General features: G+C 43.8%; 1 protein-coding gene across 6 annotated transcripts in view; it reads right to left on the reverse strand.

The window, feature by feature from the left end:
• Positions 1-22,763, reverse strand: part of FRMPD2 (FERM and PDZ domain containing 2) — a 217,878-nt gene that overhangs the window by 63,621 nt on the left and 131,494 nt on the right. For all 6 annotated transcript variants that reach the window (XM_039911616.1, XM_039911615.1, XM_039911613.1 and 3 more), the window contains 2 exons: positions 21,035-21,187; positions 17,340-17,511 (listed from right to left, as the gene is read on the reverse strand). In XM_039911616.1, coding sequence (XP_039767550.1) covers positions 17,340-17,511; positions 21,035-21,187 — 325 coding nt within the window. The remainder of the gene's footprint in view (positions 1-17,339; positions 17,512-21,034; positions 21,188-22,763) is intronic.

Genomic DNA, 22,763 nt, shown 5'->3' on the forward strand with positions numbered 1-22,763 from the left:
AATTATACTAGCGCTTATCTCAACCATTAGACTGTAAGCTCTCGAGGATAGGAATGGTGCCGCCCACCTCCTCACCGTCCCCCATTCTCGCCTATCCCGCCGTCGACCCCTGGGCCACGTCCTCCAGCGGTCCTGGAACGTCCTCCCTCCTCACCTCCGCCAAACTAATTCTCTTCCCCTCTTCAAAACCCTACTTAAAGCTCACCTCCTCCAAGAGGCCTTCCCAGACTGAGCTCCCCTTTTCCCTCTGCTCCTCCCCCTCTCCCTTCCCATCCCCTCAGCACTGTACTCGTCCGCTCAACTGTATATATCTTCATTACCCAATTTATTTTGTTAATGAGATGTACATCATCTTGATTCTATTTGCTATTGTTTTAATGAGATGTTCTTCCCCTCGATTCTATTTACTGCCACTGTTCTTGTCCGTCTCTCTCCCCCGATTAGACTGTAAGCCCGTCAAAGGGCAGGGACTGTCTCTATTACCGATTTGTACATTCCAAGCGCTTAGTACAGTGCTCTGCACATAGTAAGTGCTCAATAAATACTATTGAATGAATGAATGAATGAACACTAACTCTATTGTTTTTTCCTAACTGCTTAGTACACAGTTCTGCACAGAATATGTACCCAGTAAATACTATGGATTGAACCTTTAGGAGAGCACTGCATGGTAATATATTTTTGTAATTTATTTGTTTATATTAATGTCTCCTCTCCCCTAGAGACTGTAAGCTTGTTCAGGGCAGGGAGTGTGTCTGTTTATTGTTATACTATACCCTCCCCAATGCTTAGTAAAGTGCTCTGCACACAGTAGGTGCTCAATAAATATGATTGATTGACTGACTAAGGATTGTCAAACATGGCCATTTTCAGCCACAACCAGTCCTCCACATGAACCATTTCACTATGAGTAGCCTTCTCTTTAAGCATAAAGAACAGACACACAAAAACACACACCCAGAGTTCTCTGCGTGGATATGAACAACAGGTTAAACAGAACAAAAAGACAATCTTTCTTCTGCTTCTCGTTGTCAAGGGGACTACCTAGTCATACTTCTGGTACAGTGGATAGAAAGTTTATCACTGTATTCTGCAGACTCTGCTTTTTCTAACTCTATTTTTCCATAACCTAATTTATTTTTATTGCTTTTCTTCTATTGGAGAAGCTTTCTCTAATGATTGCTCCATTTTTACTGACCCATGAAGGAAAATTGTGTGTCAGTCATTGGCACCTGATCCAGTTAAATAAAAGTTTAAACTTCAAGGCCAGACGGTGGTTTAGTGCTCAAGTCCAAGACGATTAAACATTTTTCTCTCCTTAGTTCGCTTGGCAGTTTCTGACCTAGATCACACACAGGGCGAGTGTCTCTGCTACAACTTATAAAACAAATTTTGATGTACAATCCAATTCATTACCAGCCTGATTTTCCTTTCCATGGCATAAGAACATTTCAACAAAAAATAATTTTAGAGCTTTGACAAGTTCCAAGCTGCTCCTGTGCCCTTCTCACAGTTCTATTCATTCCCAGTGCTCTAGACAGGGTGAGCACTTTCATATACGAATCCGTTCTTCTCCAATAAATGGATTTGTCATCACATTAGGGAAATTCATTCCTTGTTATTTTAGTAGGGTGTTGTCCATTTTGCAGATTATCAATCAATCAGAGGTTTTTATTGAGTACTTGTTGTATGCAGAGTACTGTACTAAACAGTATAAAATAATATAAAAGAGTATAAAATAATAAAACTGGTAGACATGATCCCTGCCTACAAGGAGCTTAAAGTCTAGAGGAGGAGGCAGATCAATAGAATTTATTCAGCACTTATTCGGTGCAGAGCATTGTACTAGTGCTTGAGAGAGTTCAAAAGAGTTGTAGACCCAATCCCTGGCCTCAGGGTGCTTACAATTTAATGGGGCAGACTCTAAAATAAATTACAGGAATTTCCCCTCTTCAACAGTGGCCTTTTCTTCCATTGACCCTATGATAAATCAACCCATTGTCCAGGAAAATCTGGGATTCATTTCCCCCATCATTTTTTTTCAATGGTACTTAAGTGCTTTCTAAGTACCAAACACTGTACTAAGCACTGGGAGAGATGGAAGATGATCAGATTGGACCCAGTCCTTGTCCCACAAAATTCTCACTAAGTAGGAGGGAGTAAGACTTAATTCCCATTTCATCTTTTAGCAATTTGATCAGGACCCACCCCAATATAGGTCAAACCTAAGAAAACAGGCTAACTGAAATGCAGATTAATTTCAAATTTTCAGGTTGGGACCCCCAAGATAAGTTAGAGAAAGTGTCAGATCGAAGATTCGTTTGATCTGTACTGACTGGACGCCTTTCACACCTGAGGCCAAGCAGACCCGCCATCATTGGCATGTTGGAATATCGGACACTGAAGTGCACCTAACAACACAAACACTTAATCAACTAATGCTATTTACTGAGCACTTCCTATGTACTGAGCACTGTAATAACTACTTAGAATACTACATCAGAGTAGGTAGACATGATCCCTGCCCACAAGGAGTCTACAGAGTAGAGGGGGAGGCAGACATTAAAGTAAATTAGAGATGGATACATACACTGTAAGCTCATTATGGGGAGGGAACATGTCTGCTAATTCTGCCCTGCTGTACTCTCCCGAGCATTTAGAAGAGTGCTCTGCTCATAGTAAGAGCCCAGTAAGTACCATCGATTGATTGTTGTGTGCTGTGGGGCTAGGGGAGGTGTCAATATCAAAGGGCTTAAGGGGTATAGACCAAAATGAATAGGTGTCATAGAAGGAAGGGCTTAAACCAGGAAGTAAAGTTTTAGTCAGGGAAGGCATTTTGGAGGAAATATGATTTTAGGATGGTGTTGAAGATGGGGAGAGTGGTAGTCTGTTAGAAATGAAGGGGGAAGGAGTTTCAGGCCAGAGGGAGGGTAGGGGTAAGGGATCGGGGTGAAAAAGGTGAGATCGAGGTATGGAGAGTAGGTTGGCGATAAAGAAGCAGAGTGTGTTGAAGCAGAGTGTGCCGGCTGGGATTTTGTAGACCAGAGAGGTAAGGTAGTAGGTGGAGAGCTTCCGGAGTCCTTCAAAGTGGATGTTCATCCTCTCAAAATCAACCTCCCCTACTTGCATCTTGGACCCCATCCCTTCACACATTATCAAAACACTTGCCCCGTCTCCTCTCACCCTCCCCGGCCGCCATCTTCAACTGTTCACTTTCCAATGACTTCTTCTCTACTGCTTTCAAACATGCTCATTCATTCAATCATATTTATTGTGCACTTACAGTGTGCAGAGTACTCTACTAAGCTCTTGGGAGAGTACAAACAGCAAAAAACACACACATTCCCTAATCACAATGAGCTTATCCTAAAAAAAACCAAAAAAACTCCCTTGACCCAACAACTTCCCACAGTTATCTCCCCATCTCCTCCCTACCTTCCCTGTCAATTTCCTTTAACGAGTTGTCTACACCCACTGCCTCCATTTCTTCTCTTCGAATTCTCTCCTTGAAACCCTCCAGTTTGGCTTCTAACACCTTTGCTCCATGGAAACTGCCCTATCAGAAGTCACCAATGATCTCCTTTTTGCCGAATCCGACAGGCTCTCCTCCATCCTAATGCTCCTGTCAACCACCCCCTTCTCCTGAAAACATTATCTAACCTTGGCTTTACTGACACTGTCTTCTCCTGGTTCTTCTCCTATCTCTCTGACTGTTCCTTTTAAATCTCTTTTATGGGCTCTTCCTCTGCCTCCCACCCCTCAAAAAAAAGATATGATTGCTGGAAAATCTCTTAACTTCTCTGTGCCTCAGTTACTTCATTTGTAAAACAGGGATTAAAGCTGTGCCCCACTGGGGACAGAGTCCATGTCCAACCTCATTACCTTGTATCTACCCCAGTGCTTAGAACTGTGCCCGGCACATAATAAGCACTTAAAAAATACCATAAAAAGTACTAAGGACAGTGCTCTGCACAGAGTAAGGTCTCAATAAATACGAGTGCTGTGGGGTTGAAGGTGGGCTGAATCAAAGGATACAAATCTAAGTGCAAGGGAGATGCAGAAAGGACAGGAAGTAGGGGAAGTAGGGGAAATATCACTTTGAAAGTGGGGAGAATGTTGGTGTGTTGGATTTGAAATGGCAGGAAGTTACAGGACAAAGGAAGGACCTGGGCAAGAGGTTGGTGATGATAGACAAGATTGAGGTACAGTGAGTAGGTTGGTATTAGAGAAGTGAAATGGATGTGCTGAGCTGTGGGAGGAAATCAGGGAGGTAAGGTTGTGGGGGCAAGTGATCGATGACTTTAAGGCAGATGGTAAGAAGTTTCTGTTCGATACAGAGATGGATAGGGAACCACTGGAGGTTCTTGAGGACTGGGGAGACATAGACTGAATTTTTTTGAGCAAAAATTAATGCAGCATAGTGCAGCATGAATTAGAGTGGGGAGAGACAGGAGATAGGGAGGTCAGTGAATCTGCAAATACAGTAGTCAAGGAAGGATATAATAGGCCTTGGATCAATGCGATAGCAGCTTGAGTGGAGTGGAAAGGGCAGATTTTAATGATGCTGTGAAGGTAGAACTGACAGAATTTGGTGACGAGCCAAATATGTGGGTTGAATGAGGATAATGCCAAAGTTGCCAGCCTTTGAGACAGTGATGGAAAAATCAGGGAAGGGGAGAGGGTTTGAGTGTGAAGATGAAAAGTTCTGTTTTGGACTTATGTTAGTCGTGTTGGTGAGTCATCCAAGATGAGATGTCCAGAAGGCAGGAATGCAGACAAAGAGAGAGGTCAGGGCTGGAGATGTATAGTAGCTGAGGCGAATGAGTATGAGGGAGTGGGTGCAGATGGAGAATTAGAGGATGACCTTGAACTGAGTCATAAGGGACTCCCACAGATAGGAGGTGGAGGGAAGGGGCAGTCTTACTGTTCCCCTCCTCATTTTTCCTTCACTAGGAGGGTTGAAATAATAGAATTGACAAAGGGAATAATCACTTTGTGAAGCCGCCTCTAAAATGATCAGTGATTTCTAACAATCAACCACTCAATCAATCGTATTTATCGATTACTGTGTGCAGAGCTCTGTACTTAGTACTTTTTATGGTATTTTTTAAGTGCTTACTATGTGCCAGGCACAGTTCTAAGCACTGGGGTAGATACAAAATAATCAGTTTGGACATGGTCTCTGTCCCCAATGGGGCACAGCCTTAATCCCTGTTTTACAAATGAAGTAACTGAGGCACAGAGAAGTTAAGTGATTTGCCCAAGGTCACACAGCAGATAAGTGGCAGAACCAGGATTAGAACCCACCTCCTTCTGACTTCCAGGCCACTGCTCTATCCACTAGGCCATGCTACTTTTCTAGGTTACACTTGGGAGACTACAATACAGCAGAGAGAGTAGACATTGTACTTTGCTCTCCCAAGTGCTCATTTCAATGCTAAGCACACAGTAAGTGCTCAATAAATACAATTTATTCACCAAACATATAGTTGGATTAGCTTCCTAGTAATGATAATAATAATTATGCTATTTGTTAAGCACTTACTATGTGCCAAACATGGTTCTAAGCACTGAGATAGATACAAGGTAATCAGGTTGACCCATGTGGGGCTCACAGTCTTAATCCCCATTTTACAGATGAGGTAAGAGGTACATGTAAATTAAATTAATAATGTTGGTATTTGTTAAGCGCTTACTATGTGCCGAGCACTGTTCTAAGCGCTGGGGTAGACATAGGGGAATCAGGTTGTCCCACGTGGGGCTCACAGTCTTAATCCCCATTTTACAGATGAGGGAACTGAGGCACAGAGAAGTTAAGTGACTTGCCCACAGTCACACAGCTGACAAGTGGCAGAGCTGGGATTCGAACTCATGAGCCCTGACTCCAAAGCCCGTGCTCTTTCCACTGAGCCACGCTAAATTGCTAGCCCAAGGTCACACAGCAGACAATTGGCTATAGATCTAAGATATAGACCCTATATCTTCTGACTCCTAAGCCCATACTCTTTCCACTAAGCCACGCTGCTTCTCTACCAAAATCACATTATTAGTAAGTCCAGAGACCAAATTTTGACTGTCAGTGCCTCCAGACTTCCAGCATTAAGATGAATTCCTCAGACTTTATAAACTAATGTTATAAACTGGGGCTGTTTCTCAAGGTTTAATTTCCTAGATCACTTGATGAACCCTCAGTGAATGATTAACCAGAAAGTGTTACTAAACTACCTTGAGTAGTGTCTAGTAAAATGGTTCCTTAACACCTCCTGTTGAGTTCCCCTTGGTTCACCCTCATCCTCATTATCTCATAAACAATATTTACTAGGCACCTACTCTATGCACTATAATGGATGTTTAGGGAATATATTCTCACCATCAAGACTGTAAGTTTATTGTGAGCAGGAAACATATCTACAATTTCTGTTGAACTCCCTCCAGTACTTAGTACCGTCCTCTACATACAGTAGACACTCAAATACCATGGATTGATACTGAGCTATACTTCCTGCCCTCAAGGACAACACATAGGAAAAAGAAAATTCATAATTAACGCACCCTGAAGATAATGAAATGAAAGTCCCCGGTAATACCTAAATAGCAAATCCATAAATAAATCCCTAAATATATAAATGAGGTGGCAGTGGGGAGGGTATGATTGGTACAGTAGGGGATTACTCAATGAATGCCCAGTGGAGGAGGTGGGTTTTAGAAAGGCTTTGAAGGAGAGAAGGGGTGTGGAATGGAAAGGCCGATGAGGGGAAGGTATTCCAGAGAGGGAGAACAGCAGGAAGAATTCCATGTGGGAGTAGCTCCTTGAAGGCAGCAATCCTGACTACAAACTTTATCGCATTGTACTCTTTCAAGCACTTAGTACTGTGCTCAATAAGCTCTCAGGAAATATTACTGATTGACCGAGTGGAGAATGCATACTGTTTGGGAGATTTCCTTGGGAGGAATGGAGAGTATAAATTGTTCATAGCAGCAGGGAGAGGAGAGAAAGAATGAAGCAAACCAAGTTTTGTTCTATGTGAGATGAAATAAAGAACTATAGGAAGAGAAACATGATTTTCTCCCATTAGCCTATGTTAAAAGAACTGACATTGTCTGAAATGGGCAGCTTTTCCCAGTATTTTTTTCTAAGTGTGAGAGCACCTTGGAGCTTCAAAATCATTTCCAACCATGTTTTACTGCACACCAGATTTACTCCTTCTCTTTTCTAGGTAACTTAGAATTCAGTCATTCATTCATTCGTATTTATTGGGTGCATACTGTGTGCAGAGCCTGTACTGAGCTCTTGGGAGAGTACAGTACAGCAATAGTCACATTCCCTGCCCACACCAGGCTTACAGTCTAGAATGGGGGAGACAGACCTCAATACACATAAACAAAATTGGGATATGAACATAAGTGCTGTGGGGCTGGGAGGGGGGAAGAACAAAGAGAGCAAGTCAGGGTGAGGCAGAAGGGAGTGGGAGATAAAGAAAAGTGGGGCTTAGTCTGGAAGGCCTCTTGGATGGAATGTGCCCTCAGTAAGGCTTTGAACGGTGGGAGAGAAAGTGTTTGTCGGATTTGAGGAGGGAGGGTGTTCCAGAAAGAAGGCAGAAGGTGGGCTAGGCCTCGGGGGCGAGACAGGGGAGACGGAGGGAAAGTGAGAAAGTAACTCTAGAGGAGCAAAGCGTGCAGGCTGAGTTGTATCAGGAGAGAAGTGAGGTGAGGTAAGAGGGGGAAAGGTGGTAGACTCCTTTAAAGCCAACGGTGTGGAGTTTTTGTTTGATGCAGAGGTGGATGGGCAACCACTGGGGTTTTTTAGTGGGGGCGGGGAGGGTGACAAGTAGAAGCCCTACAACACCAAGATTTCAGAAGCTGGAGCCTGTGCACAGCTGGTTATGGGAATGATTGCATCCAAAGCTGGTAAGATGGCCAAAACTGTTCTCCCAAGTGTTTCTCCATTCCTATTTCCTTTATTGTAATAATAGTAGTAATAATTCATTCATTCATTCAATAGTATTTATTGAGTGCTTACTATGTGGAGAGCACTGTGCAAGTGCTTGGAATATACAATTCGGGCTAATAATGGAAGTAATAGTAGTAATGGACTAGGAGTAGTAGCAAACTCCCTGTGGGCTGGAAATATGCCAGGTAATATTTTAAATGGCACTCTCCCAAGCACTTAGTACAGTGCTCTGCACACAGTGAGCACTCAGTAAATACCACTCATTGATTCCTTGACAGTAGTAGTAATGGTGGTAATAGTAGCAGAAAAATTTACTGACTGCTCATTTGTGCAGTGAACTCTTCCTTGAGAAGAAAGGAATAATAATAATGTTGGTATTTGTTAAGCGCTTACTGGGTGCAGAGCACTGTTCTAAGCACTGGGGGAGATACAGGGTAATCAGGTTGTCCCCCGTGAGGCTCACAGTTAATTCCCATTTTACAGAAGAGGGAACTGAGGCACAGAGCTGACAAGTGGCAGAGCCGGGATTTGAACCCATGACCTCTGGCTCCCAAGCCTGGGCTCTTTCCACTGAGCCACGCTGCTTCTCTGCAGTAGCTTCCACTCTAGTGTGGGAGGTAAACATAAAATAGAGCTTATATAACTGTTATAATTAGTCAACTGAGTGCAGGGGAGGGTGAGATTCCAATCTGCTTAATTCATTCATTCATTCAATCGTATTTATTGAGCGCTTACTGTATGGAGAGCACGATACTAAGCACTTGTGATGTACAATCTGGCAACAGATAGAGACAATCTCTTCCCAACGATGGGCTCACAGTCTAAACGGGGGAGACAGACAACAAAACAAAACAAGTAGTTTTGTTTCTTAAGTATTCTCCAGAGATGATTAGAGAGTAGAAAGCTGGACATGAAGCAAAGCATTCAAATTCTGCCTGGTTGTTTGGACTCTGATAAGGCCAAGCTACTCTTTCCTCCTCTGCTTCAGGGTAGAGAGAACAATGGTCTCAGAACAGCTAGTGAGGTAAATGGGACCTAGGAAAAAATGAGCAAAACAAAACAAAACAAAAAAAATTTGACATGTTCCTATGTTTCCACTGCGGCCAGATGTTAAAGCAAAGTTGGGCTCAATCAATCAATCGTATTTATTGAGCACTTACTGTGTGCAGAGCACTACACTAAGATTTTGGGAAAGTGCAGCCTGAGTTGGCAGACACATTCTCTGTCCACAATGAACACACAGAGTGGAGGGGGAGATGTTGAGGATTTCTCATCTCCTGCTACAGGATCACAGAGAAGGATTAACTGCCTGGTCCTGGAAAAGTAGCCAAAGGAGAAGTAATTCTACACCCTTTGACTGTGGCTGCCATTCTTCACCGCTGACGAGAAGAAGGTGAGTGTGACAGCACTCCGCATCTTCCCTCTGTCTTCCCTCTCCTCATCCACTACCACTATTTTGGGTAACTCAGGTCCTTTTCGGTGACCTTCATTGGAGAAGAAGAACACAGAAATCATGATGATGATGATATTTAAGTGTTTTCTATGTGCAAAACACTGTGTTTAGCACTGAGGTAGATACAAGGTAAACTGATTGGATTTAGTCCCTGTCTCGCAGGGGGCTCACAGTTTGAGTGAGAGGGAGAGCAGATCGTATCTCTCCATTTTACACATGAGGAAAATGAAGCTCAGAGAAATTGTGTCTTGCCCAAGGTCACACAGCAAGCCACGGGCAGAGTTAGAACTGGAACCTGGGGCTTATCTCCCAAATACACGCTCTTTCCATTAGGCCACACATAAGGTGGCTTCCCTTGTTAAATTTTCCTCAACTTTCTACTTTGTTCACTTGCCACACCTCCCCTCCTCTGTCAAACCCACTTTGCCATTGAAGAGGAGACAATTAGGGTGCCCATCTTGACTCTTTTAGGGTTTACAGTAATCTAGACCTCGATTATTGTTGAGCCGTTTCCCTGAAATAGTGGAACATACGAGCCTCTGGAAAATGGGGAAAAGGGAAACCAAAAAAAAAAAAAAAGCACTCCATCTTCTGAAGTAGAGGACATTTTGCATTTTTATGACTTACAACACAATTTATTTTTAGATGATCCTTCACACTGAACATCATGAAGTGTGAGTCAATCAAGAAGGAAATCTTTAAAGCCAGGCTGCAAGATCTCTCAATTTTCTCTCCCTCCAGAACCGTGAGACATGTCACATGAAAGACTCTATAAAAACACATTGAATCAAGCCCGATACCGTGAAAAATCCTAATTCTGAATATTTCATTATGACTTCAGAGATGGGAGCTTACCTTGTTGCTCTTAGATGCACAATCGCTCCAGCAGCTTCATACACCCTCAAAGCATCACCTAAACCAAAGCCTTCCATCCCCACTCCACAGAGAGAGATGATTTTATCCATCGGCTGAAGACTTCCTTCAATACTGGCAGGAGATCCGGGCACGATTTCTAGCACAAATATTCCCTGCATTTCACTTCTAGATCTGTCAGTTAATTTCAACCCTAGAAGGATAGTGTGGGGGGGAGAAAAAAACCCTCAAAAACTCAAATGTATCAAACCAAATTATACATTAGAGCCCTAGAAACCAGCCTTTGGTTCAAGAGATAATAAAATTAGAAGTCTCAATTCCAAGCCCTATAATGGCAACCTAGGGGCAATCAATCAATTGAATAATGTGGCATTAACTAAAAACTTATTTTGTGCAGCTCGCTGCTCTGTGCACTTGAGGAAGCAAAATAGAGTAAGCAGACATGATCTCTGCCTTCAAGGAGTTTACAATCTAGCAGGGGAATCAGACATCAAGACAAATTACTGATAAGGGAAGCAATAGAGTGTAAGGGTACATCCATAAATGCTGTGGATCGAGTATCTAAGTGGTTAAATGGCATAGACTCGGGGTGATGCAGGAGGGAGGGAGGATAAGGTAGGGAGATAAGAGACAAATCAGGGAAGGCTTCCTGGAAGAGAGGTTTTTTTTTTTTAATAAGGCTTTGAAGGGGGGAGAGTTATGGTACATGTACTGGGAGGGCACGCCAGGCAGGAGGGAGGATGTGAGCAAGGGGTCAATGAGAAGGGAGATAAGATGACAGTGAATGAGTTGGCATCAGAAGAGCAAAGTGTACAGACTGAGTGGTAGTGAGAGAAGAGTGAGGGTAGGTAGGGGAGAGAACAGCCTTCTGGGTGCCTTCAAGGTGGTGAATCCTGAAGAGGGGCAGAATATGTTCAGGTACTCCTCCTCTTCCTGTACCTCTTCACTGACTCAGTTTTCTTTTTCAGCAGCCCTACGAACTCCTACTCCGCAGAACCCTTGGTCACTGCCTGTGCCTCTCCTTGTTTAGAGCCGATCAAGTTGACAGAAGGATTCCGTGAAATGTCCCTTGAAAGTATTCTAGTAGATGTTGTACCTGTATCTATTTATTGATTTAATGGCATTTATTAAGTGCTTATTTTGTGTCAAGCACTGTTCTAAGTGCTCCAAGTTAATCAAGCTGATACAATCAAGTAAGAGGGAGTACTGGTGTTGAATCCCCATTTTGCAGTAGAGGAAACTGAGGCACAGAGCAGTTAAGAGACTCATAGGAAGTCACACAACAGGCAAATGGCAGAGTCAGAATTAGAACCCAGGTCTTCGGGCTCCCGGACTTGTGATTTATCTATTAGGCCATGCTGCTGCCTATTATTTGCTATTTGCTGCCTATTATCTGCTGCCTATGGAAGCAGCGTGGCTCAGTGGAAAGTGCCTGGGCTTCGGAGTCAGAGGTCATGGGTTCGACTCCCGGCTCTGCCACTTGTCAGCTGTGTGACTGTGGGCAAGTCACTTCACTTCTCTGGGCCTCAGTTCCCTCATCTGTAAAATGGGGATTAACTGTGAGCCTCATGTGGGACAACCTGATTACCCTGTATCGCCCCCAGCACTTAGAACAGTGCTCTGCACATAGTAAGCGCTTAATAAATATACCAACATTATTATTATTATTATTATTATTTATTGAGCACGGACTTGGTGAACTGCACCGTACTAGGTGCTGGGGAAGAACAGAATTATGAAATGACACATTCCCTGCCACAAGAAGTTTACATTCTAATGGGAGAGATGAACACAGAAATATTTACAATTAGAGAGGTCAAAAGTGAATGAAGAGGACATAAACTTTTAAATATAGGTATGTAGTTTGTCTGACTCCACCTCTAGTCTGTAAGTTCACTGTGGGCAGGGAATGTGTCTGTCAGTTGTAATATTGTGCTCCCCTAAGTGCTTAGTACAGTGCTCCTACACAGTAAGTGCTCAATAAATATGATTGAATGTGAATGTGAACTTTTTATTCATTTGTGGCATTTCTTAATCATTCACTATCTTCCAGGTAATGTACTAAGCACTGGGGTAGTTAGTTACAAGATAATCAAGTTGGAGTCAGGCCATGTCCCACACAGGGCTCACAGTCTTAATCCATATTTTACTGATGAGGTAACTAAGGCCCAGAGAGGTTTAATTGACTTGCCCAAGGACACAGAGCAGACAAATAGCAGAAATGGGATTAAAACCCAAATCCTTCAGACACTCAGACCTGTGCTTTATCTACTAAGTCACTTTGTACTTACAAACCCCTTAGAAATATATATATATTTCTGTGCATGTATGTGTGCCTGTATAAATATTTTGGGTGAAAATTGGGTTATCTGGACTGAAATGTCCAAATTAAATAAGAGGTGGTATAGTGTGGACCCAACTCAAGAAAACTGATATGACGAAATTCTCCTTTCTGGTCCTCATGCTCTTTGGTTGCTAGACACTTTGGAAAGAGGATTCTTTTTTTTTTTTAAACTCACTCTTAAGTATTTCACTTTAGTTTTCTTTTGTCAAATTAAAAATTCTTCCTCTTGTTTCTGGAATGCAAACCACCCAGATGTCTATGTAAAACTTTCCATGATAAACCCTCTTGCCTTAATCCTCATTAGAACTATGTTATTTTGGGCAGCACCTTATTGATTTAGCAGTGAGGCATTGATTGCTGTATATTAATGGGTTTAGATAGACTACATAATGACAACTATTTCCAAGGCCTCATTCTATAGTTTTTACATTTTAAATTAAACCTTTACTGATCGTTAAATGGACACTTGTGGTTCTTAATGCCCTTGGAGTTTTTCTCAGATTCCTGGTTAGAAAGAGGCACACAAGTCCATCATAACGAGCCAGTTTCTCCCCAAACATAACATCTTCCCCAGTCACCAGGAGAGTTCTCTTGGAATTGGAATAAAGTTTTTTATTACTATTAATAGTAATAACATTAATAAACATAATAATGTATTTGTTAAGTATTTACTATGTGCCAAGCACTGCTAACTTCATTCATTCATTCAATCGTATTTATTGAGCACTTATTGCATGCTAAAGCACTGTCCTAAGCACTTGAAAAGTACAATACAGCAATAAAGAGAGACAATCTCTGCCCACAATGGGTTTACAGTCTAGAGCAGTGGAGACATCAGAAGAAGTTAAAAAGCATCATTATAAATAAGTACAAGCATAGATAAATACATACATACTTAAATGCTGTGGGGGTTGGAGGAGAGCAAAGGGATCGAGTCAAGGTGACACTGTAGGGAGGGGGAGCTGAGAAAAAGGGGGCTTAATCTGTTCTGAGTGTACTTACAGGGTAATCAGGTCAGACACAGCCCCTCCATTCATTCATTCATTCATTCATTCATTTGTATTAATTGAGCACTTACTATGTGCAGAGCGCTGTACTAAGCGCTTGGAATGTACAAAGTGGCAACAGATAGAGACAGTCCCTGCCCTTTGATGGGCTTACAGTCTAATCGGGGGAGAGAGACAGACAAAAACAATAGCAATAAATAGAATCAAGGGGATGTACATCTCATTAAAACAAAAGCAATAAATAGAATCAAGGGGATGTACATCTCATTAACAAAATAAATAGGGTAATGAAAATACAATTGAGCGAATGAGCACAGTGCTGAGGGGAGGGGAAGGGAGACGGGGAGGAGCAGAGGGAAAGGGAGGGAAAGGGAGCTTAGTTGAGGGGAGGTGAAGGGGGGGGGAGAGGGGCAGCAGAGGGAGCAGAGGAAAAAGGGGAAGCTCAGTCTGGGAAGGCCTCTTGGAGGAGGTGAGCTCTCAGTAGGGCTTTGAAAAGGGGAAGAGAATTAGTTTGGCGGAGGTGAGGAGGGAGGGCGTTTCAGGACAGCAGGAGGATGTGGCCCAGGGGTCGACGGCGGGATAGGCAAGAACAGGGGACAGTGAGGAGGTGGGCGGCAGAGGAGCGGAGCCTACGGGGTGGGCAGTAGAAAGAGAGAAGGGAGGAGAGGTAGGAGGGGGCAAGGTGATGGAGAGCTTTGAAGCCTAGAGTGAGAAGTTTTTGTTTCATGCAGAGGTTAATAGGCAACCACTGGAGATTTTTAAGAAGGGGAGTGACAGGCCCAGAGCATTTCTGCAGGAAGATGAGCTGGGCAGCAGAATGAAGAATAGACTGAATTGGAGAGAGACAGGAGGAAGGGAGATCAGAGAGAAAGCTGACACAATAATCCAGCTGGGATATTATGAGAGCCCGTAACAGTAAAATAGCCGTTTGGGTGGAGAGGAAAGGGCGGATCTTGGCGATATTATAAAGGTGAGACCAGCAGGTCTTGGTGACGGATCAGAAGTGTGGGGTGAACGAGAGCCGAGTCAAAGATGACACCGAGATTGCGGGCCTGAGAGACGGGAAGGATGGTTGTACCATCCACAGTGATGGGGAAGTCAGGAAGAGGACAGGGTTTGGGAGGGAAGATGAGGAGCTCAGTTTTGGACATGTCGAGTTTTAGGTGGCGGGCAGACATCCAGGTAGAGAGGTCCCGGAGGCAGGAGGAGATATGAGCCTGAAGGGAGAGGGAGAGGACGGGGAGGAGATGTAGATTTGGGTGTCATCTGCATAGAGATGATAGTTGAAGCCGTGAGAGCGAATGAGTTCACCGAGGGAGTGAGTGTAGATGGAGAACAGAAGGGAGCCGAGAACTGATCCTTGAGGAACCCTAACAGTTAGAGGATGGGACGGGGAGGAGGAGTCTGCGAAGGAGACCGAGAATGACCGGCCAGAGAGATAAGAGGAGAACCGGGAAAGGATGGAGTCTGTGAAGCCAAGGTGAGATAAGGTGTGGAGGAGGAGGGGTTGGTAGGCAGTGTCAAAGGCAGCAGAGAGGTCAAGGAGGATTAGAATGGAGTAGGAGCCATTGGATTTGGCAAGCAGGAGGTCATGGGTGACCTTAGAGAGAGCAGTCTCGGTAGAGTGGAGGGGACAGAAGCCAGATTGGAGGGGGTCCAGGAGAGAATGGGAGTTAAGGAATTCTAAGCAGTGGGTATAGACGACTTGTTCTAGGATCTTGGAAAGGAAGGGTAGTAGGGTGATAATTGGAAGGGGAAGTGGGGTTGAGAGAGGGTTTTTTTAGGATGAGGGAGACATGGGCATGTTTGAAGGCAGAGGGGAAGAAGCCATTGGAGAGTGAGCGGTTAAAGATAGAAGTTAAGGAGGGGAGGAGGGCAGGGGTGATGGTTTTTATCAGGTGAGCGGGAATGGGGTCTGAGGCCCAGGTGGAGGGGGTGGCACTTGCGAGGAGGGAGGAGATCTCCTCTGAGAATACTGCAGGGAAATATGGGAAAGTAGGGGAGAGGGTTGTGGGGGGGGAGGCAGGAGGGGGAGAGGTGACTTTGGGGAGCTCAGACCTGATTGTGCTAATTTTCATGATGAAGTAGGTGGCCAGATCGTTGGGGGTGAGGGATGGGAGAGGGGGAGGAACAGGGGGCCTGAGGAGAGAATTAAAGGTCTGGAACAATTGGCGGGGGTGACGGGCATGGGTCAGAGCGGGAAAAAAAAGAAGCTTTGCCTGGCGGAGGAGAGGGCAGAGTGAAGGCAGGAAAGCATAAAGTTAAAATGGATAAGGTCGGCTTGGTGCTTGGACCTTCTCCAGCAGCGCTCTGCAGCTCGAGCATAGGAGCGTAGGAGGCAGACGGAGGCGGTGACCCAGGGTTTTGGGTTAGTGGAGTGAGAGCAGCGGGGGGGGGGGGGGCGAAAGAGTCGAGATGAGTAGAGAGGGAGGAGTTGAGAGCGGTGACCTGATCATAGAGAGTGGGAAGAGAGGACGGGGGGCAAGGTGGGGAGAGATGCTTTTGGAGAGATGGATGGCATCAAGAGAGATGGATGGCATCAAGAGAGCGGAGGTCTCTGGGGGGGAGTAGTACAGATTTGCAGGGGAGAGAGTGTGAGAGAGGAGGTAGGTGAGAAGGTTATGGTCTGAGAGACCTCTACCACATGGGACTTAAGGTCTAAGTAAGAGTGAAAATCGGTTGGGGAGCAACATGGCCTAGTGAAAAGACCCTAGGCCTGGGAGTCCAAAGACCTGCTGTGTCACCTGGGGCAAAGCAGCATAGCTCAGTGGAGAGATCACGGGCTTGGGAGTCAGAGGTCATGGCTTCTAATCCCGGCTCCGCCACTTGTCGGCTGTGGGTCACTTCTCTGTGCCTCAGTTCCCTCATCTGTAAAATGGGGATTAAGACTGTGAAGCCCATGTGGGACAATCTGATTGCCTTGTATCCCCCCCGCCCCGCTGCTTAGAACTGTGCTTGGCACATAGTAAGCGCTTAACAAATGCCGTCATTATTATTAACTATTTTGTGCCTCAGTTTCCTCAATACGAATTGGGGATATAATACCCATTCTCCCTCTTACTTGACTGTGAATCACATATGGGACAAGGATTTTATCTCACCTGATTAACTTGTACTCATTCATTCATTCAATCATATTTATTGAGCACTTACTGTGTGCAGAGCACTGTACTAATCTCTTGGGAGAGAACGATACAACAATAAAAAGACACATTCCCTGCCCACAAAGTGCTTACAGTCTAGATGGGGGGAGGACAGACATGAATACAAGTAAATAAGCTGTGCAGCTAGGATGGGGGGAAAGCAAAGGGAGCAAGTCAGGGTGTCCCTATCCCTAGCTTCCCTAGCTTCCCAGAGAAGCAGCGTGGCTCAGTGGAAAGAGCACAGGCTTTGGAGTCAGAGGTCATGGGTTCAAATCCTGGCTCGGCCACTTGTCAGCTGTGTGACTCTGGGCAAGTCACTTAACTTCTCGGTGCCTCAGTTACCTCATCTGTAAAATGGGGATTAAGACTGTGAGCCCCACGTGGGACAACCTGATTCCCCTGTGTCTACCCCAGTGCTTAGAACAGTGCTCGGCACATAGTAAGCGCTTAACAAATACCAACATTATTAAGTTCCCTCTGAAGTTCCTGAGACTCGACAACTGTGGAAGATACAGTGAAAATAGACGAAACTATTCGAACCAGAACATCAGAGGTTTCGATCACTCACCAAGCTGTCCATTCTTGTCTTTCATAAGCGATATTTCTGGCACATCTTCAGGTCTAAGAGAAGCTGGAAGGTCTTGATCGCTTTTACTGACTGCTGCACTCAGTGCAGAAGGAGAAAAGCTCGTATATACACCGGCTTCATCAAAGGAGGTTGTCTCAGCCTCTTCATTCAGCTAAAAAATAAGGCTCTCTTTAAATACTGGCAGAGACCATATATTAGGCTGTCCCCTTATGAAACTGGAAAAAAATGCATTCCAAATTAGATCCGTTTCAGCCTATTGTGGTGATTTTTCATATTTGTGTCAGTTAAAAATACGTTGTTTTGTGATATAAAATATTTCAGTACCTTGTAATGCAATAGTTACACAGATAGAACTATACTCTAGGACCGTGCGAAAGAATTCTACAGTTAAAGAATGAATAGAAATTATATTCTAAAATATACTCATGTTTGCAAAGTTCTCAGAGGCTAACGTGAGCTCCTCAGATTTACATTATCTGTAAGTGACACCTGGCAAAAGCATTAGGTATTTTTGAGAACGGTAGAGGGGAAGAAAGCATACATGATCAACCTTCAGCTACAGAAACAGTTTATAGAAATTACTTCATCTGAGGAGAAGTCATCGTTAAGACAAATTATTTCAGAACACGAGTGCCTATCAATCAGCAGGATTCACTGAGAAGACTGTTTATGGGTGAGGATTACTGTACACAGTTGCAGGGAAAGTTAGCCAATCTCTAGCCTGTTTAGTCTATAACCTCTAGTCTGGAAGCTCATTGTGGGCAGGGAATGTGTCTGTCTATTGTTATAGTGTACTCTCCCAAGCACTTAGTACAATGCTTTGCACACAGTCAGCTCTCAATACTGCGATTGATTGAATGAATTAAGCTAGTAAGAAGAAACAAGGAGATATCTTCAAGCATCCAGCATCAAGAGGCAGAGACAGATGCAAAGGCAGAGACAGATGCAAATATCATCATCAACAGGATGTACTGAAGGGAATTACAAAAGAAGAATGAGATAGGGTCCTGCTTTTGTCAGTTTATTCATTTCATTCAATTCAATCATATTTATTGAGCGTTCTGGGGAGACAGAAGAAAGGAGCCAGGTTCTCTAGCTCTGTGACTGTTTATTCTCATACTCTTTCAAAAGTTCCTCCTCTCCCTCCCACCCAGTAACTGTGGGAACTCTCAAGGCTCCGTTCTGGGTCCCTTTCTATTCTCCATTGACCCCCACTCCTTTGGAGAACTCATTCACTCTCAAGGCTTCAACTATGTGAATGATTCTCATATCTACTTCTCCAGCCCCAACATTTCTCCTCTGCCATCTCTCATTTCCTCCTGACTCCAGGACATCTCTACTTGCATCTCCCACTGTCACCTCGAACTTAGTGTGTTGAAAATAGAACTTCCTGCCTAGGGAAAATTAGAATAGCATAATACAGTGTGTGTGGTGGGGAAGGGTGTGTATGTGTGTGTGAACATATATATATCTTTGTATTTTAATTGAGTGATAGTATTTATTAAGCTCCTGTAGATGTTAAATATTGAGGTAGCTATAAGGCAACCAGATTGCACACAATCCCTGTCCCACTTGGTGGGCTAGCTACAAGGTAATCAGTCCCTGTCACACATAGGCTCACAACATAATAATACTTGTAGTTTTTGTTAAGCACTTACTATGTATGAGGCACCATACTAAGCGCTGAGGTGGATACAAGTAAACCCATCCTGCATGGGGCTCACACTCTTAATCCCCATTTTACAGATGAGGTAACTGAGGTTCAGAGAAGTGACTTGCCCAAGGCCACACAACTGAAAAGTGGCAGATCCAGGATAAGAACTCATGGCCCAAGGTCCCACAGCAGGCAAGTGGCGAGGCCAGGATTAAAGCCCAGGTCCTCTGATTCCCAGACCTATGTTCTATCCACTATGCAATGAAACTGAGGCTTGGGGGAGTGAAATGACTTGTCCCAGGTCACACAGGAAGCCGATGGGAGAGATAAGATTAGAATTCAGGCCTTCTGGTTCCCAGATCCCTCTTCCTACTAAGCCATGTCTCTATGTGTGTATCAGTGTCTTTATTCATGTCACCCCATTAGTTCTTTCAGTATCTGTTTTAGTTAGTAACCTTGTGTGTTAGTAGGTTGGCACCCTGTGTCCATTTGAATAAACAGTATGTTTCTTTCTCAGTATGTCTCTGAGTCTTGGCAATTCCATGCCTCTTACTCTAGTCCTATGTGCCTGGCACATAGTAAGCACTTAAATACCATAATTATTATTATTATTATAAATTTATATACCATTACTAATACCAATGTCTTTCAGTGCCTGTTTTTCTGTGTCTGTTTCTGTGTATGTGTTTATGCAGGCTTCTATTTGTCTAAATTGTCTGCTTTTGTTTTTTTCAGGGGTTGTATAGGTATCTCAGTGTTTGCGTCTATTTCACTTTGTGATGGTGCCTTTGTCTCTGAGTTTGTGTTTTTGTCCTTGTGGGTGTCTGCCTATTGGAGTGAGTGTGAGTCTGTGCATCTTGGGTCTTTTAAGGAGGTGTCTTTATTGATCTGCAGCTCTCTGGGTGACTGTCTACTTAGGTGTTGGGGATATGTCTGAGTTTCTTTGAAGCCATCACCCATTGCTGCATTTGAGGCACTGGTTTTTTGTCCGTTTCCATGCCTACCAGCAAGCCATTCTAGCACACAAGTTAACAGCATGAAGGAGAAAATGACCACATCTGAAAACGCACTGGGAAGGTCTAAAAGGAGTCTGGCAGTAAAGATGGATGCCGTCGATGTCGATGATGAAGAATCACCTCAAGCCTCTGCTTTGGACCCAGCTACCTTTGTTCCTTCACCTCGATCCTCCTTTCCTCTCTTCTCCCCTTCTTTGGTAATTACGCCTGCCACCTTGACGGAGGGAAGAACACCAGCATTCCCTAGCTAAGTCCTCCTTTCCTCTTCTTCCACTCCCTTCTGTGTCACCCTGACTTGCTCTCTTTATTCATCCCCCACCTCCAGCCCCACAGCACTTATGTCCAAATCTGTCATTTATTTAATTAATTAATGTCTGTGTCTCCCCCTCTAGACTGTAAGCTCACTGTGGGCAGGCAGTGCGTCTATTGCTATTTTGTAGTCTCCCAAGTGCTTAGTATGGTGCCCTGCACACAGTAAGCACTCAATAAATATAACTGAAGGAGTCTCTTGGCAACCCAAGCTACTAAAGTAGCACTGCCATCTTAGTTGTCAGAGGAGAACCCTTGAAGGTACACAACAACTATTTTTTTAACCACTCCTCCCCTGCCTGCAACCACCCCTAATCTGTTCTAATAATTATGGTATTTATGTACCCCAAAGACACACAGTGACACAATCTTGTGAAGGATGGCTTAGTCAATCAGTCAGGCCCTAAGATCAGTCAGTTCCTCCTGTTTGCAAGAAGACAACTAGGCTGAACACAATAATGAGGCTTTAATGAGTCTCTCCGAAGTAAAAACCTCTCTCGTGGTAAAACTTGGATGCCCTCTAACAAAATTTGGATACCTGATATCTTGTGTGTATAGAATGCACATGCACATTAATGTGTTTGTGTATATACATCTATGGGTACATACATGTATTCAAATCAAAATACAATGAAAGACAAATAATGATTTATCTCTTATATGCTCCAATATTGTAAACTATGAATTTGCTTTACCTCAATGTGTTTGTCATAGTCTTTGAGATCTCCATCCACAGCAGCAGACTCCTGCAGAGTGTCCTCTCTGTCCAAACAGTTGTGCAGTTTGCTCAGTGCCTTTGTGGTGCCATAATTAATCGTTTCAGATCTTGCCAAAGTGGTCCAGGTTCCCTATAAATGGAAGCACCATGTGCATTTTAAGCCTGCTATCCGCCATCACCCTTTACCTTTTGCCTCCTATTTTAGAAAAGAAAATCTATTCATGTGCAGAGCACTGTATTAAGCACTTGGGAGAATACAACAGAATGAGCAGACACATTTCCTGGCCAAAATGAGCTTATATTATAAATCAGGAAACTGTTTCAATTGAATGAATTATGGAAAACAGAACAATATCTTAGAAAAACACTTGTTAATCACTTTTAATATTAATTGTTTTATTTGTAAAACATTTACTAGGTACCATTTATTCATTCAGTCATGTTTATTGAGCGCTTACTGTGTGCAAAGCATTGTACTAAGTGCTTGGGAGAGTAGAGTACAGTACAACAATAAACAGACAGACTCCTTGCCCACGATGAACTTACTGTCTAGAGAAAAGGAGATGACATTAATATAAAGAAATAAATGACAGGTATGTCTATAGGTTCTGTGGGCCTGGGAGGGGGGGATGAATAAAGGGAGCAAGTCAGGGCCATGCAGAAGGGAGTGGGAGTGACTGAAGCACAGAGTGGCTAAGTGACTTGCCTAAAGTCACAGAGCTGGCCATTGGCTCAGCTGGAATTAGAACCCAAGTCTCTTGCCTCCCAGACCCACACTCTTTCCTCTAAGCCATGCTGTTCTGTTTCTGAGAAATGATAGATTTTAGTTGATCTTGAAGTTTCTAAGTACAAATTATTTTACCTTCTGACCCCTCTACATATTCATCCTCCCCCTTAAAAAATGAGCTCATGTTGTGCTACTTAACCAGTTTCCATGCCTTTGTGTTGGTAGAGAATATGTATGCTCTGCACACAGTAAGCACTCAGTAAATATGACAGAACGAATGCCTTCTCTCTAGTAGTTAGGACAGAGCTTTCATGGCAGATGCGATTGATGATACCAAAGACAGCAATCACTGTTTCTCGGACAGAATGGTCCTGGGGAATAGCTAAGTCACTAAGATAAGATTTAATAAACTGGCCGGTAAAGGAACAACCAGGGTAGAGGTTGAAGTAGCAGGGAAGAGCTGAAACTCAAAAGTAAAGTTTTATGAGGCAACTGGAAGGAAACTAGCCAAGGGGAGAGTGCATTATTCAGCCTTTGTTCTTCCCTCTCCTTCCAGGCCCACAGCACTTATGTATATATCTGTAATTTTATTTATTTGTACTGATGTCTGTCTCCCTCCCGGCTAGATGGTTTTGTTGTCTCCCCCGATTAGACTGTAAGCCCATCAATGGGCAGGGATTGTCTCTATCTGTTGCCAAATTTCACATTCCAAGCACTTAGTACAGTGCTCTGCACATAGTAAGCGCTCAATAAATACTATTGAATGAATGAATGGCAAAATCGGGCCACAAGACCAAAAGAGGCAGCAAGATCCCCATTTGGTGACCTGGTATGTTAGCCTGTGATGGGGAGATGAAGCACATAGAGGAACCAGGAAAGATGGCAGTGCAGGAAAGATGATGAGTATATAAAAGGGAGAAGTTACCGTCTGGACCTGCCTAGGTGGCATGGGATATGTTGTGGCCCTGTGGATTGAATC

This window comes from Ornithorhynchus anatinus, chromosome 3 (genome assembly GCF_004115215.2).
Source record: "Ornithorhynchus anatinus isolate Pmale09 chromosome 3, mOrnAna1.pri.v4, whole genome shotgun sequence".
NCBI classification, from domain to species: Eukaryota; Metazoa; Chordata; class Mammalia; order Monotremata; family Ornithorhynchidae; genus Ornithorhynchus; species Ornithorhynchus anatinus.